Source organism: Aquarana catesbeiana, linkage group LG01 (assembly GCF_042186555.1).
Source record: "Aquarana catesbeiana isolate 2022-GZ linkage group LG01, ASM4218655v1, whole genome shotgun sequence".
NCBI classification, from domain to species: Eukaryota; Metazoa; Chordata; class Amphibia; order Anura; family Ranidae; genus Aquarana; species Aquarana catesbeiana.
This window is the reverse complement of record NC_133324.1, coordinates 900,903,527-900,923,963: the sequence shown is the minus strand read 5'-3', so window position 1 is coordinate 900,923,963 and position 20,437 is coordinate 900,903,527. Positions and strand designations below refer to the sequence as shown.

The 20,437-nt window shown below is 45.1% G+C and overlaps 1 protein-coding gene and 1 long non-coding RNA gene across 2 annotated transcripts in view; one reads left to right on the top strand and one right to left on the bottom strand.

The window, feature by feature from the left end:
* Window positions 1-20,437, bottom strand: part of POLR1A (RNA polymerase I subunit A) — a 228,670-nt gene that overhangs the window by 172,213 nt on the left and 36,020 nt on the right. Inside the window, exons 15-16 of the mRNA XM_073610963.1 lie at window positions 5,494-5,643; window positions 1,381-1,564 (exon numbers count right to left, since the gene is read on the bottom strand). Of these exons, the coding sequence (XP_073467064.1) occupies window positions 1,381-1,564; window positions 5,494-5,643 (334 nt within the window). The remainder of the gene's footprint in view (window positions 1-1,380; window positions 1,565-5,493; window positions 5,644-20,437) is intronic.
* Window positions 1-20,437, top strand: part of LOC141119082 (uncharacterized) — a 70,996-nt gene that overhangs the window by 28,544 nt on the left and 22,015 nt on the right. The gene's annotated exons all lie outside the window — the stretch shown is intronic.

The following is a 20,437-nucleotide window of genomic DNA, read 5'->3' as shown; positions in this document are numbered from 1 at the left end:
CACCCCCTTCACACAGAACACAGGAACAGAGCTGAGGCTGTCAATCAGCTGGAGGTCCCTGCTCTGTCACCATTTTTCTCTTGGTGTCAGGAAAATGTGTCAGAAGTGACTCATGTAAGTAGCAGAGGAAGGAGGCCGCAGACAGAAATGACACTATGGGGATATGCTTCATTCATATTTCACAACCATTTCGAATTAAAAAGCAAAACAAACACACAACAACCACTGCAGCAGAAAAGCTGGCCCTGTGCTTGATGGAAAGCGTAGTTTGGGTATGCGTGCAGGCAACTGCTATTCATGGTCACTGCTCATACTCTTTAAAAGTGGATGTAAACCCTCACATATACCCAGTGACGTGAATAGCCTCAGGTGATACACAGAGATGAAATCCTCTTTTACATGTATATCTGCTCTATTTCCCTTTATACTCTCTGAAAAGTGCAAATCATGTTAGAAATCTTTCTTCTTTTTTCAGCAGCACATAGGGGTGGGTGGGGAGACTGGACTTACACTGTGTGTGAGCTGATTGGAGGAAAAGGGACCCCCCTCCCCCCCACATAGGCAGAGGAACAAAGGAACATGCAGGGCGGTATTCCGGCTAATCTCCCTCTAAGCTCCCTCCCCAACACAAATTTTCAGCTCATGTTATCTCGTGTCAGAGAACTTTTTCAGAAATGACTCTGCTGATAAGAGGAATGAAGCACCAGAGAGAAACGACACTTAGAGCTTTAGAGAGAGATAAGTAAACACTACAGATGTATGTGCTTAGTTCAACTATCATGAATGGGGTTTACAACCACTTTAAGCTGCAAAATGAGTCAAGAGAAGCCTTGGCGGGAAGCACACACAGAGTAATATATGCACGGCGGCTGAGAGATTAGCACTTCCGCCTAACACTAACACTAAGGGTCACTGGTTCGAATCTCAACCACAGCACTACCTGCCTGGAGTTTGCATGTTCTCTCTGTGCCTGCGTGGGTTTCCTCCCACACTCCAAAGACATAATGGGAGGTTAACTGGCTCCTGTCTAAATAGGCCCTAGTATGTGCATGTATGAATGTGGGTTAGGGACCTTAGATTGTAAGCTCCTTGAGGGCAGGGACTGATGTGAATATACTATATATGTGTATGTATGTATAGCATAAATTGATGGCGCTATACAAGTACTTGAAATATAATAAAATGTTTTAAAAAAAAAAAAAAAGGTATTGGCTGCAATTTTAAACTTTTTAAAGACCAGACAAATGAGCGGAAGTTCAACTTTTAGGTGCAATTCCGCTTTAAGGAAAGTTTTTTAGTGACACTTTAATAAGAGTGTGCAATTGTTGATTGTTAAGTTTACCATTTATTTATTAAAGAATATTTTATTATTCCACTCACCCATGGTAAAGCCCCGGTAAAGCTGTAAGTAGGCAGTAAAGAGACGAGCCAGGCAGGTTAGCAATTTTCCACTGGTCTCTCCACCATAAAGCTCATAGCAACAGTGAACGAGTCCAAAGGACGAGCTGCCATAGTGAGCTTTGTCCAAGACTCCGCACAGCAGTTCTCCGCTACGAATGATAACCTGGTGGGGGAAGAAATAAATAGTCAGGAGCAACGCGGTAGTATGAGCTCATACCATACAGAATAAATGACAGACATTTCACTATAGTTATGAAAACAGTTGCTCATGTACCCAATAAGCGGAATTCTATTTTTAAACCACTTAAGCTCCGGAAGATTTTACCCCCTTCATGACCAGTTCACTTTTTGCCATTCGTTGAAGTTTTGAAAGGATGGGATCACCACACCAGCTTGTACAGACTTTTAAAAGATTTTTATTTTGGAACAGCCAACACGTTTCTGGGGCTCAGCACTCCCACTTCATCAGGGCTAAAAACAGAATAATGCAGGACCTTGGATTGGAAAGGCCCACTTTTTGCTATTCAGCACTGCACTATTTTAACTGGCTATTACGCGGTCATGCAACACTGTACACAAATGAAATTTATATATTTTTTTTTTTCACACAAATAGAGCTTTCTTTTGGTGGTATTTGATCATCGCTTTTTTTTTATTATTATTATATAAATGGATTTTGAAAAACTGAAATTTTCTATTTACTGTTATAAACCATATCCAATAAAAAAAAATATCAAATTTCTTAATAAATTTAGGGCAATATGTATTCTACTACAGGTCTTTGGTTAAAAAAAAAAAAAAACCTATTAAGTGTATATTATTTAGTCTGAAGGAAAGTTATAGCATCCACAAACTATGGGATATATATTTGAAAATTGATCAACCGACGGTAGATTTTTATTTCTTGGGGCCCTTAACCACTTAAAGCGGTTGTATACCCACTGAAATTTATTTATTTTTTTTTTTTTACCCCTGTAAAGCAAAAGGCATAATGAGCTAGTATGCACCGCATACTAGCTCATTATAAAATACTTACCTTAGAACGAGGCGTAGGTATCTTACCTGGTCCACACCGAGGGAGCTGTCATGTTGCCTCGGCGTGTCTTCCGGGTATCGCGGTTCCAGCGCTGTGAGTGGCTGGAGCCACGATGTCGTCACTCCCGTGCATGCGCGCGGGAGATTTCTTACCCAGCAAGGTCCGGCAGTTGCTCATAGCAAGGGGAATATCTCCTAAACCGTACAGGTTTAGGAGATATTTTTTTTTACCTACAGGTAAGCCTTATTATAGGCTTACCTGTAGGTAAAAGTGTAAAAAAAGACTATACAACCACTTTAAGGACCAGCCTCGTTTTGGAATTTAGGTGTTTACATGTTTAAAACAAGTTTTTTTGCTAGAAAATTACTTAGAAAAAAAACAATATATAATGTTTGGGGGTTCTAACACCCTAGAGAATAAAATGGCAGTCATTGTAATACTTTTTTCCACACCGTATTTGCGCAGCGGTCTTACAAGCGTGCTTTTTTGGGAAAAATTCACTTTTTTGAATAAAAAAAAAATAAGACAACAGTAAAGTTAATCCAATTTTTTTTATATTGTGAAAAATAATGTCACACCAAGTAAATTGATAACCAACATGTCAAGCTTCAAAATTGCGCCCGCTCGTGGAATGGCGTCAAACTTTTACCCTCAAAAATTTCCATAGGCGACGTTTAAAAAATTTTACAGGTTGCATGTTTTGCGTTACAGAGGAGGTCTAGGGCTAGAATTATTGCTCTCGCTCTAACGATCACATGTGTGGTTTGACCACCGTTTTCATATGCGGGCGCTACTCACGTATGCGTTCGCTTCTGCGCGCAAGCTCGTCGGGACAAGGCGTTTTAAAAAAAAAAATAAAAAATTTTATTTTTCTTGTTTATTTTACATGATTTTATTTATTTTTACACCGTTTAAAAAAATAAAAATTGTGTCACTTTTATTTCTTTTACAAGGAATGTAAACATCCCTTGTAATAGAAAAAAGCATGACAGGACCTCTTATATATGAGATCTGGGGTCAAAAAGACCTCAGATCTCATATTTACACTAAAATACAATAAAAAAAAAAAAAAGTCATTTAAAAAAAATGACATTGAAAAAATGTGCCTTTAAGACATATGGGCGGAAGTGACGTTTTGACATCGCTTCCGCCCTGCAGTGTCATGGAGACGAGTGGGCGCCATCTTCCCCTCACTCATCTCCATGCACAGCTAGGCAACAGACAAGATCACCTCCGGCGCTGCCGACGGCTCCGGTAAGCAGCGGAGGGCACCGGATTGCGGCGTGAGGGGAATCCTCCGCAGAGACCACTTTTATCTTGTAGCCGAGCACTGGACGAAAACAGGGATACCGGGGTTATGGCAGTTAGCTGCTGCCATAACAACGATATCCGCCGCCAAAAAAGGGACGTACATCGGCGTGCGACGGTCAGCAAGTGGTTAAAATGTCAGGTCAGTAGAAATACCCCCAAATGACCCCTTTCTGGAAAGTAGATAGTTTGAAGTGTTTAGTAAGGGGCATGGCAAGATTTTTAAAGTTGTCATTTTTTTTGGGAAATTAAATAAAATGTTTTTTTGTTTTTTTTTTACATACATTCACCAGCGCAGTGCAGTGTCATAATTTTTTTTTAAGAGGAAGTAAACCCTAGTGGGTTTTACTTCCTCTTTATTTCCCTGCAAAGGTAAAGCATAATAGGCTACTTTGCATCGCACAGTAGCCCATTAGGTGTCACTTACCTGAAACCGAAGCCTGCGATGTCACTGTTGTCCCCACTAGCACCGAGCGTCCATGTTCACCCCTCTTCCTTCTGGGGCCGGCTCTGTGACTGGCAGGAGTCACGTGACGTTGCGCATGTGCGCGGCATCCGCCAGTCACGGCATGACCCCTATTAGAAACGGCACAATGTGCCCTTTCTAAAGTGCGCATGCGCCGTAGACATCGGCGCATGGCTTTTTTCTAAATATCTCCTAAACCGTGGAGGTTTAAGAGATATTTCAAGCACCTACAGGTAAGCCTTAATATAGGCATACCTGTAGGTAAAAGTGGTTGTACCGGGTGTACAACCACTTTAACATGGTAAAAAAAAAATCTTTTTTTTTTTTTAAACTTTCATCATCAGAGTAGTTCAATGTTACCATAGTAAAATGGTACTACTCTAGGAGGATCGTTCTACTGGCAATGCTTTGAATTGTCATAAATAGGCAAGTTCATGACAGCAGTGAACACTAGTGATCTGTGATTGGCTACAGCTAATCACATGGTACAGAGTGCTGTGATTGGCCAAGGTACAATGTGATAGCTGTGGGCCAATCACAACTCCCTAGTAAATGAAGCTGAGCGGTTATGAATCATATTGACTCTTAACAGCTTTGTTCAGTTTATGATCATGATGATCACATGAGTACTGGGATTCTGCATGTACTGTGCAAGTGCTCATATGCTACCATATTTTACCCATAATTCCTCTACCACCCTACTATGGGGAAAAAAATCCCTGTGTAAGCCCGGAACACCACCAATTTATTGAAACTAATTAAAAAAGAAATACCTTGATTTCAAATTTACTTTACCGATTAATTGTTCTTTATTAACTATGTGCAGTATTGGCGCTAACACCAGTTCTATGCCATTTTGAACACTCCAATCTGTGTGTGAAGCTGAAGAGGGAAACTTACACTTCATTTTACCTCTTGTATATGCCGTCCGCGATCACACCATGAACAATACAGGTATAATAAAGTTTTTACATGCCATATGAACATGAGCAGCCCATAGATTATGTGATTTTCTTTCCGTCCACCATGGGTGGAACACAATGATTACTGCTATAGCTGCTGGCAGAAATCGCATGTAAAAAAATCTGACAGGCTGATTGTACCCAAGTCCAATGGATCAACTTGGGTACAACCAGCCTGCCATTAAATGAATCAAATCTTGGCCGGTCCCTGCTGAACTGGCCGAGAATCGATCCATCTGTGGCCGGCTTTAGTGAAGTAATACAATAAAATCATTGAGGAAAGTCAATAAGCAAACTTATTATATACTAATACTACTTACCTGAGACTCACACATGGAGTCTGAATTAAAACCCGGTATTGGCCTAGATGGGGCCTTCACCCACGCCTTCCCACCGATCTTTGCCTTTCCTGTCAGGTTGAGAGGGATGTGATGATCTGGAATTACGTTGAGGAGCAACGTAGAAACTACCTGTGTTAGAAGGAACATAAGAAGGAAACGAGCGTTTAAAACACGTCAGGCCTATGACAATTTTTCATTTTGCATTATCCGTGATTTTTTTGTTTAATATTTCTATTTCCCATTTTACATGAAACCAAAAGTCTTTGTTCACTCTTGTGTGTCAAACATGTTATTAAAGTGACCTTCACCGGAAAACTTAGGCTCTCCTCATAATCATTCCTCCCCAGCCACACAAAAAAAAAAAAAAAAAATTCAAGTTAGACTTACCGGTAACTTGTTTTCCTTGAGTCTTTCAGGACAGCACTTGAGAGTGACTCCTCCCCTTGCCAACAGGAAACACCTCTTCCACCAAACTTTAAAAGGAGGCTCCTTTCCACACATTGTCAGTAGTAGTAGAGAACCTCCGGCCCCAAACTGGAACACATAATCGAGATATGATTAGTCACAGTATATATATGAAAAAACAATAGGGCGGGATGCTGCTGTCCTGAAAGACTCAAGGAAAACAAGTTACCGGTAAGTCTAACTTGAATTTTCCCTTATCGTCTTTCAGGACAGCACTTGAGAGGATAATAGAGACTTACCCCCCTAGGGAGGGACCACAGCCTGCAGAACCTTTCTGCCAAAAGCCTGATCACCTGCTGATAGGAGATCCAGTCTGTAATGACGGACAAACGTTAAGTAGCTTGACCACGTAGCCGCCTTACAAATCTGATCTGGGGTGGCACCAGCTCTTTCTGCCCATGTAGTGGCCTGGGCTCTTGTTGAATGAGCCCTAATTCCCAGCCGGGAAGATAAACCCATTTGAGAATAGGCTACAGAAATAGCTGTCTTAAGCCATCTAGCCAATGATGTTTTTGATGCTTGTTGGCCTTTCTTGTTTCCAGAGAAAAGAACAAATAATGAATCTGAAACTCTAAACCCTCCTGTTACTTCCAAATACTGTAATAGGATACGTCTTACGTCTAAATTGTGAAACTGCTCTTCCTTTGCACCCGAAGGGTTAGCAGAAAAGGTTGGTAGAGTAATCTCTTGAGACCTGTTACTAAAGCTTGCCACTTTTGGCAAAAACCCCGGATCTACTTTAAGGACAACTCTATCAGGAAAAACTGACAAAAAAGGCTCTTTTACTGATAGGGCGTGCAGTTCACTAATCCTTCTTGCTGAAGTAATTGCGACCAGAAAAATAGTCTTCAAAGTTAAATTCTTTAGGGATATGGCCTGTAAAGGCTCAAATGGTTCTTTTGCCAGAGCCTGCAGAACCACCGAGAGATCCCAATTTGGGAAATGCTTCACCGGTACTGGTCTCGACCTGGAAAGTGCTTTGAAAAATCTCATGATCAGAGTTTCTGAAGATAAGGATCTCTCCAGATAAACTCCCAAGGCAGCCACCTGCACCTTAAGAGTGCTGACCGCCAGATTCTTGTCTGCACCCTTTTGCAAAAATTCCAGCACTGAAACTAGGTCTTTAACCCCCCTATGTTCGGAATGACAGAAAGAAACATAGACTTTCCATACTTTGGCGTAAATATCCCTGGTTACCTTTTTCCTACTGGAAAGCAACGTAGCAGTTAAACGTTCTGAAAAGCCTTTGCTTCTCATTAATTGCTCCTCAGATACCAGGCAGTGAGCTTTAACCTGTCTACCCCTGGATGAAGCACTGGCCCCTGAATCAACAGATCCTGACTGAGCGGGAGATGCCAACATGGTTTGATTGCCAACTGCAGAATCGTGGAAAACCAAGCTCTCTTTGGCCAATATGGAGTAATCAAAATGATTGATACTCTCTCTTTCAGTATTTTCCTCAACACTAGAGGGATTAATCGAAATGGAGGAAAAGCATACCCCAGGTGAAAATCCCACGGATGTGCCAGAGCATCTATCCCCTGAGAGCAAATGTCTCTCTGAAGGGAGAAAAAATTCGGGAGCTGCGTGTTTTGTTTTGAAGCAAACAGATCTACCTGCGGAAGGCCCCAAACACTGGTGATTAATGCAAACACCTTCCTGTTCAGACTCCACTCTGATTCCTGAACTTTTTGTCGGCTCAGATAATCCGCTACTTCGTTCAATGTGCCTTTTAGATGGACTGCGGATAGAGATAGTAAGTGGTTCTCCGCCCACTCCAGAATCTCTACTGACAGTAAGTGAAGGGCCCTGCTTCTTGTGCCTCCCTGTTTGTTCAGGTAGGCTATGGCCGTGGCATTGTCCGACAAAATCTGGACATGGCAACCTATGAGGTTTTGAGAGAAGAAAGCTAATGCTAGGGCAACTGCCTTCAGCTCTCTCCAATTTGAGGATCTTTGGGCCTCGAACTGGGACCATGTTCCCTGCGCTAAGGCTTGACCCATGTGGGCCCCCCCATCCCTGCAAACTGGCGTCTGTTGTGACCACTTTCCCGGTCGGAAAAGACCAAAGAAGACCTCTTTGCAGTACCACCTGACTTTTCCACCACCAAAGTGAACGTTTGACTCTGGTGGGAATCTTTACTTTTGTATCCAAACTCTCCGTCCTGTGGTTCCATATCCTTAGAAGGAACCTCTGGAGAGTCCTGAAATGCAGCCTTGCCCATTGGATGGCTGGCATTGAAGAGGTTAATGTCCCCAGAGCCGACATAACCTTTCAGACTGAAATCAGTTGATTTGTTTGTAGTGCCGTTATTACCCTTTGGACCTTGATCTTTTTCTCTTCTGGGAGAAAAATCTTTTGCTCCACTGAATCTATCAAATAACCCAGAAACAGTACTTGCTGAGCTGGGATGAAATTTGATTTTTGAACATTCACTATCCACCCTAGTGACTCCAAATGACTGCGGGATTTGTTCAAATCCTCCTGCAACTTTACCCTGGATGGGGCAAAAAAGAGGAGGTCGTCCAGATATGGAATTACCGCAATCCCCTGGAGTCGAAGAGGGGCGAGAGCTTCCGCCATTATCTTCGTAAAAATACGAGGAGCTGACGACAGGCCGAAGGGAAGGGCCCTGAACTGAAGATGTATAATCTCCTTGCCCATATTCACCGCAAACCTCAGGAACTTCTGGGACTGAGGTGCTACAGGAATATGAAGATAAGCATCCCTCAGATCGATTGATGCCATAAAACAATCTTTTGTCAGAATGTTTCTGACCGTGAAAATTGAGTCCATACAAAACTTTTTGTATAGGACTGACTTGTTCAGGGGTTTTAGGTTGAGGATAAGACGGAAGTTTCCGGATGGTTTTCTTATCAGAAAGATGTGTGAATAGAAACCCTGACCCTGTTCTTCTGGGGATACTGGTATCACTACCCTCTGGTGCCTCAGATCCTTTAAAAGGTTCTTCATGGCCAGAGCCTTTGTTAGATCCCTTGGTAGGTTTGTTACAAAGAATCTTTCTGGCGGGCGATCCGAAAACTCTATCCTGTAACCTTGGGACAGCATGTCCAAAATATATAGACTTTCTGTCATGCTGGCCCAAAGGGGAAGGAAACTTTGAAGCCTTCGCCCCACTGGTACGCACAAGTCATTGTGCTTTACCGGAGGCTGCAGGAGGATGGAAAAGGACATTTCCTTTGCCTTTACCCTTCTGTGATGCCCAATTTTTTCTTTTCTCCTGGGGTTTGGTTTGTTCTTGAGCCCTTTGGGAACGAAAAAACCATTTAACTGGCTGCTTTTTCTTTTTGATGGGAAAAGACTTCTTTTTATCAGCAGTTCTATCTAGAACCGCATCTAAATCAGGTCCAAAAAGCAAGTCACCCAGGAACGGTATCCCACACAGCTTGTTTTTGGATGCCGCGTCCCCCGGGCAAGTTTTCAACCACAGAGCCCTTCTGGCTGAGTTGGCTAGGGCAGCAGATCTAGCTGTCATTTTAATTGATTCCGCTGAAGCATCCGATATAAATGCGACAGCGGCAGACAGAGTTGAAAATGAATCCAAAATTTCTTGTTTTGGTGAGTCTGCTGAGATATGGGCCTTAAGTTGCTCTAACCAGAACTCCATATTTCTGGATACCACTGTAGTTGCCATAGTAGGTTTAAGATTTCCCATGATGGATTGCCAAGCCCTCTTTAGTAGCTGGTCCATCCTTTTATCCATGGGATCTCTCAACACCCCCATGTCCTCGAATGCCAAATCTGTAGACCTCGAGACCTGGGAAAACGCGGCATCTAGTTTGGGGTTTTTGTTCCAAACCGCCGCTGGATCTTCATCAAAAGGGAAACGCCTTTTTAAGGCTTTGGGAAAGAAAGGCTTTCTCTCTGGCTCTGCCCACTCTTTCTTAATAGCTTCAGAAATAACAGAGTGTACTGGGAAATTGCGATTTTTGTGCTCGCTAAGCCCTGCATACATTTTATCATGCAGAGATAACTCCTTTCTTTCCTCCTCCAGACCCAGTGTGGTATAGATTGCTTTTAACAGGCTATCTACCTGTTCTAAAGACAATTTAAATCTTGAAGGTAAATTTTCTCCTTCCTCACCCTCATCAGAATCCTCAGATTGAGAGGGGGAATGTCCCTCTGGGGTAGGAGATGCCTCAGTCTCCATCACCGGACTATAAGTGAGCCTTGGGAGGACTGTGAGGTAGTAGGCTGACTCAGGGATGGTTTGCTAGGGAAGAGCGAAATGATTGAATAGTCGCATCAAGTTCCTTTTTAACTGATGCAATCAAGTCGCTGCAAGCGGAAGAAGCTTCTTCTTTAACTAGCAAATCAATACAAGCTTTGACATAACGTCTTCTTCCATCCTTCAGGTAGCTTGGATTTACATGAAGGACATTTTCTTTTTGCCACTGGATCAGAGCTCTTGGCCTGCCATGAGACAAAAGAAGAAACCATCCCAGTGAGACAACCTGTCCTATACCCAAGGATGCTCACCACAGGTGCACAGTAAGAGCTAACTGCTTTATGTGCCCAGACAGGCCCCTGCCACCGGGGGGGGGGGGGGATAGAGAGAGAGAGAGAGACCCCACAGTACAGGGAAGACAGTATACAACTGCACCTTACCTGGGCCTTGCTGGTGCCTGTGCCTGTCCCACTCGCTGCCCGCCATCGATTCCATCGAGGAGCGCTTGCTGTGTTTGTGTGGCTAAACGCCGGTTCCGGACTCCAATAGCGCCAGTGCGCCGGACCAGAACCGCTAAATAAGCACCAGCCCCGTTCCTCCCCTTTCCCTCTGCGATTTCCGGCGGAAATGACGCCGCACGCCTGTTCCGTGGGCGCCGCCCCCTCCGGATGCCTCACTTCCGGCGGATGGAGCCCCGCTGCCATCCCCAATATGGCGGTGGTGCAATGAGCAACAGGCGGTGGACCTGAGAAAAAAATATAGTAAACGGCCACCGCCTGTCTTGCCGCCGCCTAGGAGCGATGCCCACGACAGTCGGACTCACCCTGAGCCCATATGAAGAGGGAGAGGGAGCCCAGCCAGCAGCACTTCACCTCAGCTGTGGAATGGGAGGAACAGCTCTCATGAGGTAAAAAGTGTTTGATGAAAAAAAACAGGAAACCTGAGCTCCCAGGACAGCACCTGAGAGCCCTGACTTCCCCACGAAGTGTTCCCTCCGGAGGAAACACAAAAACTGACAATGTGTGGAAAGGAGCCTCCTTTTAAAGTTTGGTGGAAGAGGTGTTTCCTGTTGGCAAGGGGAGGAGTCACTCTCAAGTGCTGTCCTGAAAGACGATAAGGGAAAAATTAATTATATATCACAGCAAGGAAGAGGGAGGGAGGGGGATGCAGGGTGTAGCGAATACCTGTATTTGATGTTACCTTCTCCCACCTCCTCAACCCTCACCTAGATACAGAAAATGCTGTACTGGTTTTAAAAATATGAAAAGTCAGCTGCCAACTGGCCCACTAGACTGAGGATGATGGTATATATATATATATATATATATATATATATATATATATATATATATAGTGACGGTATGCGAGGTGAGATACACGATAATAGGCACATTTCACCTCGCATTCGTTCCATTGTAAGGGGCTGAACCGGAGTCCGGCCCAGTTTTTCTAGCCTCTGTGGCAGGCTTGGTTCCGGTCCGGATGTTCAGGTCCACTGGAGTCCACAGTCAGCTGGACTATAAATATAGAGAGCACAGCAGGTCGCTCTGGTTTTGAGACTCAGGAAGGAACCTGAGCGAGAGGAGCCCTGAGTGTTGGGCTAAAAATGTTTGCTTTTTCCGCATGTTTTGTGGGTAACAGGGACCAGGCCCGCACTGTATAGAGAGGAGACTGTTTAGATAGCACCAGACGGCAAGGATTTAATTTACTGCGTTTTTATTTTGTAAACCTCCTGCAAATAAACTTGGCATCCGCCAGATTGTTAAGAAAGTGCCCATATGCTGCACCGTCCCACCCGTCATATGACGGTGGGCTGGGCAGAAAGTGGTTAACTGAGTCATCGCTCCAGGAAAGCACTTCCCCTCCCATCAGAAATGGATGATTAAGTTATCCAATCCATTGGAAGGCTGAAGTAAAGAGACCAAACCTATGTTGAAACTGAGCAAACATGAACACTAATGTCATCTTACACAAGTCCAAATGACTGATAAAAAGTTGTGTTTTCGAAATCCATGTTACAAAGCCTTCGATTAAAGAAAAAAAAAAAAAGTGGGTAAATAACCCCACTGTTTCAAAGGGTGAAATTATCTCCTTAGTCAACCCCAATGTTGACTCAAGCTGTCCTGCAGACAATGACTGAGATGCGAGGTTTATATTACACCAAAATGTCAACAGTCCCAAATGTATGAACAGACCATAATGATATTGATTAAAAGTGTTTATAAAAAGTGTTTATAAGGAGAAATTGTTTGTACAGCTAAACCTTTCCCTAAACCTTTCTCAGTAAAGCCTGTCCAAAGTCTATTTCCAATACTCAGGGAAGACATTCAGTTCCTGTATTTTTGTTTTATATATGTGATCATAAGTGATGCAAATATATATTAGGGCTGCTGAAATTAATCGCAGCATCGATGCATCGTGATTCGGGTGTCCCCGATGCGGCATCGATGCATGCGCCCCGAAAAAATCGATTTCTGGCCCCGCCCCTCCCGGGAGAGCGCTCCGTGCATAAAGCTGTTATTAGTGTGTGTATATATTCCGGTCATGTGACTCAGCCGCGCCTCCCTCCTCTCAGTCTCTCCTGATGTCCGCTCCGCCCACTGACTGGAGCTATCAGGTCAGAAGAGAGGCGGGCGGGGCTGACATCAGGAGAGACGTGAGAGGAGGGAGGCGCGGCTGAGAGTCACATGACCGGAATATACACACACTACTAACAGCTTTATGCACGGAGCGCTCTCCTGGGAGAATTCACTGCTGACACTGAGATGTGACAACCAGCGGAACACCGGCCGCACGAATGGAGATCGGGGGGAGATGGTGAGCAAGCAGATCGCCCTGCTCATTACAGGCTGCCACCGGCAGAGCAGCATATAAGTACAGAGGGGGAGGGGGGGGGGGGGGGCGCTGTGACACAATTCCATAACATAGAATTGTCTTCTATGTGCCTTCATCACACCACAACTCTGGATTATTGTCTGCAGTCTGTGACCATCTCCTGCAGCATGTCCCCAGTGTCTGTGACCATCTCCTGCAGCATGTCCCCAGTGTCTGTGACCATCTCCTGCAGCATGTCCCCAGTGTCTGTGACCATCTCCTGCAGCATGTCCCCAGTGTCTGTGACCATCTCCTGCAGCATGTCCCCAGTGTCTGTGACCATCTCCTGCAGCATGTCCCCAGTGTCTGTGTCCATCTCCTGCAGCCATGTCCCCAGTGTCTGGTCCATCTCCTGCAGCATGTCCCCAGTGTCTGTGACCATCTCCTGCAGCATGTCCCAGTGTCTGTGACCAGCTCCTGCAGCATGTCCCCAGTGTCTGTGACCCAGCTCCTGCAGCATGTCCCCAGTGTCTGTGACCAGCTCCTGCAGCATGTCCCAGTGTCTGTGACCAGCTCCTGCAGCATTGTCCCCAGTGTCTGTGACCAGCTCCTGCAGCATGTCCCCAGTGTCTGTGACCAGCTCCTGCAGCATGTCCCCAGTCTGTGACCAGCTCCTGCAGCATGTCCCCAGTCTGTGACCAGCTCCTGCAGCATGTCCCCAGTCTGTGACCAGCTCCTGTAGCATGTCCCCAGTCTGTGACCAGCTCCTGTAGCATGTCCCCAGTCTGTGACCAGCTCCTGCAGCATGTCCCCAGTCTGTGACCAGCTCCTGCAGCATGTCCCCAGTCTGTGACCAGCTCCTGCAGCATTGTCCCCAGTCTGTGACCAGCTCCTGTAGCATGTCCCCAGTCTGTGACCAGCTCCTGTAGCATGTCCCCAGTCTGTGACCAGCTCCTGTAGCATGTCCCCAGTCTGTGACCAGCTCCTGTAGCATGTCCCCAGTCTGTGACCAGCTCCTGTAGCATGTCCGCAGTCTTGACCATCTCCTGTAGCTTGTCCGCAGTCTCTGACCATCTCCTGTAGCATGTCCGCAGTCTCTGACCATCTCCTGTAGCATGTCCGCAGTCTCTGACCATCTCCTGTAGCATGTCCGCAGTCTCTGATCATCTCCTGTAGCATGTCCGCAGTCTCTGATCATCTCCTGTAGCATGTCCGCAGTCTCTGATCATCTCCTGTAGCATGTCCGCAGTCTCTGATCATCTCCTGTAGCATGTCCGCAGTCTCTGATCATCTCCTGTAGCATGTCCGCAGTCTCTGATCATCTCCTGTAGCATGTCCGCAGTCTCTGATCATCTCCTGTAGCATGTCCGCAGTCTCTGATCATCTCCTGTAGCATGTCCGCAGTCTCTGATCATCTCCTGTAGCATGTCCGCAGTCTCTGATCATCTCCTGTAGCATGTCCGCAGTCTCTGATCATCTCCTGTAGCATGTCCGCAGTCTCTGATCATCTCCTGTAGCATGTCTGCAGGCTCTGACCATCTCCTTTAGTATTTTGGAAGAGAGCCTGGAGCTCCTCTGCTGTCTCTTTTTTTCTTAAGAACAGATAGAATTAAAAAAATGGAGTTCTCCTGACTAGAATTTTTTTTTTGATGAAAACCATGAGCACTTGCGCTGTAATCGTGATGCATCGCGGAATCGAATCGAATCGTTGACTTGATAATCGTAATCGAATGGCCAGTGAAGATGCGCACCCATATATATATATATATATATATATATATATATATATATATATATATATATATATATATATATATATATATATATCAGATTTTATATATATATAAAATCAGACTCCAGGTCACAGATAACGACCATAATCTTTATATCCACTGACCCCATGAGTAATCTGCCATAGATAGAAATATAAATGTTGAGGCAGAACAAATAAAGGACTGCGTCTAGATACCATCATTGTAAAGACATAGAATCCGTGACCGAATCTACATGAAAATCCCTATATAACATGTGTACTCCCAAGTTAAATAGGTTTTCATAGGATATGCAGGAGTCATGCATTTATCCATATAAACATCCATTGTGTGTGATATTAATCAAATTTATACTAAATGTATTATATTTTGTACCAATTGCCGGGGTCCCTGAACAATATAGACATATATTTAAAAGCCCCAATATATAGATAAATACCCATTATAAAAGAAAACGTATATTTTAACAAGTGGTTTCGAATACATTTTCTGTCCTCAGACATCTACTGGCTGAAGATGATATTACCTGAGGCTTACCAGGTAAATCATTGAAATTCTCCAAACCAATGGAGAATAAGCCAAACCTTCTAGGCTGAGCTTATAATAATTTTCTAAGCTTATTGTCCCAGATGGTATAAAGGGGGTGAGAATCATAGAGAAGGGATGACAGACCCACACACCGGGACACACCTCTGGATGATCAAAAAGTCTGCTGATACTTGACACTCCCCATATTGCTGGACCTCGTGACTGGAACCACTCAATGTACTTAAATATTGGTGGACATCATCCCTTTTAAATGGGGCAATGGTACTCTCCCTGGGACCACAGAAATTTAAATTGATGTAAACAAGTTTGTCTGAATTCCCCCAAATACGGCTACAATAATACATGGCCTAGACAATCAATGTCATACATAAACTATCAAATACAATCACTACAATTTTTAGAGAAAAGATAATTAAGAATTGTATGGTCTGTATCTTACCAACAGTTTAATTTTAGTAGCTCTGTTGGTTTAATATTTATGTCTAAGTGGCAATATTTTTCTGTTGACTCCGTGAGACATACTTTGGATTCCTTCCGACCAGAGAAATTCAGAGGACTGTTTCCCCGAGTGACAAGGGATATTGTGTTCTTGAATATATAGCGCAATTACCGCACATATTTTTTTTTAACAGACCAAGCTGGGCTCCCCTGAGTAAATTGTAATATTTAGATATATCGTTTCATTGCCGTATTGATAATGTGTGTGTGAAATATCAATCACCAGAAAATCCAGTTCTGTATGAAATTGTATAACTATACTCGTTAATTAATAAAGTCAAATTATTTACTTATTAAATTTTATTGGGAGATATTTATACATTGGTAAGAAAACCCCATAAATTAAACAAACTCAGGAAAGGATTGCGGTATGTATTGATATTCTGAACTAGGTTCACAAAATTACCGTAAGGTTGGAGGCACTGAGAAATAAAACACTGAGATCTTAATTAAGTTACCGTACCACACTCACAATATTATATTTTATATATATATATATATATATATATATATATATATATATATATATATATATATATATATATATATATATATATATATATATATATATATACCGATACACTTTTTTACAGACCGAGTACAAGTATCAATACTTTTTCAAGTACTTTGTCGATACCAAGTCTGTTTTAATGTCATGCTACAGTGGACTGTGTCAGTAGTTCATTTATTTTTACAATTTTATTCCTTTAAAAAAACTTATATTTGTTTTTTTTACAATGCTTCTCTTGGGGGGGGGGGGGGGGGGGGGTGTCAGTGATTTTTTTTTCTTTCATATAAACTTTAACTTTTTAAATAGTTTATTACAATTTTTGTTTAATTTAGATTATGTTTTTTATCAACCCTGTTGGGGGGGGGGGGGGGCTTTGGTGAGATATCAGGGACCTAAACAGACTCCCGACATCTCCCCTTTGAGACAGAGAAGGGGCTGATGACACAGATTCCCCAGTCCCTTTCTCTCCAGCCTGAGCTGCCACAGAGAATGAATGGACAGGAGGCAGCAACTCCTCTCCATTCATAAACGGAGACATCGCAAACACCATTTACGATGCTCAGTTATGAATAGACAGTCGGCGAACACTGGCTCTGTGCATTAAAGTGGAGCACAGAGACGAGGACACGGAGGGGGACCCGAGGAGCACAGAGACGAGGACACGGAGGGGGACCCGAGGAGCACAGAGACGAGGACACGGAGGGGGACCCGAGGAGCACAGAGACGAGGACACGGAGGGGGACCCGAGGAGCACAGAGACGAGGACACGGAGGGGGACCCGAGGAGCACAGAGACGAGGACACGGAGGGGGACCCGAAGAGCACAGAGAGGAGGACACGGAGGGAGAGAGGGAGGACACGGAGGGGGACCCGAAAAGCACAGAGAGGAGGACACGGAGGGAGAGAGGAGGACACGGAGGGGGACCCGAAAAGCACAGAGAGGAGGACACGGAGGAGAGGGCCCGAGGAGCACAGAGAGGGGGACGTGGAGGGGGACCCAAAAGAGCACAGAGAGGAGGACACGGAGGGGGACCCGAAGAGCACAGAGAGGAAGACACGGAGGGGGACCCGAAGAGCACAGAGAGGAGGACATGGAGGGAGAGAGGAGGACACGGAGGGGGACCCGAAGAGCACAGAGAGGAAGACCCGAAGAGCACAGAGAGGAGGACACGGAGGGGGACCCGAAGAGCACAGAGAGGAAGACACGGAGGGGGACCCGAAGAGCACAGAGAGGAAGACACGGAGGGGGACCCGAAGAGCACAGAGAGGAAGACACGGAGGGGGACCCGAAGAGCACAGAGAGGAAGACACGGAGGGGGACCCGAAGAGCACAGAGAGGAAGACACGGAGGGGGAACCCGAAGAGCACAGAGAGGAGGACATGGAGGACCCGAAGAGCACAGAGAGGAGGACATGGAGGGAGAGAGGAGGACACGGGGGGGGACCCGAAGAGCACAGAGAGGAAGACCCGAAGAGCACAGAGAGGAGGACACGGAGGGGGACCTGAAGAGCACAGAGAGGACACGGAGGGGGACCTGAAGAGCACAGAGAGGAGGACATGGAGGGGGAACTGAGGAGCACAGAGCAGGAGGACACGGAGGGGGACCCGAGGAGCACAGATAGGAGGACACGGAGGGGGACCCGAGGAGCACAGAGGAGGAGGACACGGAGAAGGACACAGAGGACAGTCAGGGATGATCGTGAGGGGGGGGGTGGGGAGGGGTAGTTACAAGCACCAATCTCCCTGTATAGATTTCAATAAGCAGCTGAAAGCCGCGGGAGTGTGGACGAGGATAAGCAGCTGTCAGCTACTTTACTGAAATCTATACAGGGAGATCGGTGCTTGTAACCCCCCACCGCTACACCGATCATCCCTGACTGCCCAGGTATCGGGTCAAACATCGGAGCATTTCCACAAGTATAAGTATTCGTGGAAATGCTCGATATCGGCGCAACCCTAATGCACATTCTAGGGCCATTTTAGACAGAGTTATTATTAACCTATTAACCTACCAGCATGTCTTTGGAGTGCAGGAGGAAACTGGAGTACCTGGAGGAAACCGGGTACATGCAAACTCCAGGCAGGTAGTGCCATGGTTGGGATTCGAACCAGTGACACTAGTGCTGCTAAGCAAAAGTGCTAACCACTACACCACTGTGCTGTAAAGTGATTGTAAAGTCTTTTTGTGGGGACACTTATAAATTAGTGTTAGGTACCAGATTCCAGGGTGCCTTGATGAGGCTCTGTGGCTTACGCATGCATTTGCAAATATTTGCAGACTAAACCCCTGCTTTTAATGCATACTCTGTTATGCCCTGTACACACGATCGGAAATTCGGCCAGCAAAAGACCGATGAGAGCTTTTGGTCGGAAAATGCGACCGTGTGTATGCTCCATCGGACTTTTGCTGGCGGAATTCCAGCCAGCAAAAGATTGAGAGCATGTTCTCAATCTTTCAGTCGGAAAAAGTTCCAATCGGAAATTCCGACCGTCTGTACCAATTTCGACACACAAAATTCCTACACATGCTTGGAAACAATTCGACGCATGCTCGGAAGCATTGAACTTTTTTCTCGGCTCGTGTTACCGCGTTCTTGGCGGTCGAAAGTTCAGCGAACTTTCGTGTGACCGTGTGTATGCAAGCCAAGCTTGAGCGGAATTCCATCCAAGATTTTTCCGACGGAAATTCCGCTTGCGTGTACGCGACATTAGACAGTTTTAATTGGTTGTCTGCGAGCTGGTCGGTAAGTTAAGCTTGTTTTTTTCCTTGGATTTATCCTTGGCCTTGTTTGTACCCGTTAGCCTTCGAAAGCTTCTTACTGCCATAGCCAGCTATATATTTGGGAGCAAGTGGCATCTTTTTTGTATCACAAGAATGTCATAGTTACCTTAGAGCCCTTTCACACTGGGGCAGGCGTCGGCGGTAAAGCGCCGCTATTGAAAGTGTCGCTTTACCGTCGGTATGCGCCCGCTAGCGGGGGCGGTTTTACCCCCCCGCTAGCGGCCAAGAAATGGCTAAAAACCACCGCAAAGCGCCTCTGTAGAGGCGCTTTGCCGGCGGTATAGCCGCGCTGTCCCATTGATTTCAATGGGCAGGAGCGGTAAAGGAGCGGTATACACACCGCTCCTTCACCGCTCCGAAGATGCTGCTAGCAGGACTTTTTTTACCGTCCTGCCAGCGCATCGCTCCAGTGTGCAAGCCCTCGGGGCTTGCACACTGGAATGAAAGCAGCGGCACTTTCGGGTCGGTTTGCAGGCGCTATTATTAGCGCAATAGCGCCTGCAAACCGCCCCAGTGTGAAAGGGCCCTTAGTCTAATGTTTTTACATCACAGAAACCTGACATTTTAACTGGGGTTACTATACTTTTTATATTCACTGTACAAAGCCCTTCCTGTTAAGATATACAGATTTTTGGACAAGAACTTTATAGTCTTGGGTGTTAACACGTTTTGAAATTTTAGATATTTTTGTTTCAGTTGTGCATCCACATCCTAGACTTGTGTTGTCTTCCAAACTCAGTTTTTATATCAATAAAATTGGATGGTCATCATTTTGGAATACCCATACAGACTGAATTTCTTCATTTTTTACTTAACGAAGAATTGGGAACTGGTTCCAAAAATTATTTATATGTAAGGGTGACCCCTGACCCGCAAGATAAGTAGGGCCAAAAAAAAAAAAAAACACTTGGCCATACTTCGCTTGGGGCTGGGTTCACAGCAGTGGGTCCGGTGCGTCCCTGCTCTCCATTTCAGGGACGAATCAGGCCCTAAGTGTTTGCCTGAATTCGGACCTAAAACAGAGCCAAAGATGCACAGGACCTCTGTGCAATCCGCTCCATGGGCGCCATGTAGATGTGTGAGCCGGGCACACTCTCCTGTCATGCGAATTGGACGCGGAAAAACCTGCATCCAATTCGCACTAGTGTGAACCAAGCCTAAAGTGCATGTAAACCCAAACTGAAGTTCTTTCATTTGCTACCTAGATTGTCAGAAGAGAAGCATGGCCACAAAGAGAAGCACGGCCAAGGCTTTTTTGTGCATTTACTTGTGCTCTACTGTGACCCAGAATCAGCCTTCAGCAGGCTAAAGTCTGCTGTCAGTGAATGTCACTGAGCCGCTGCA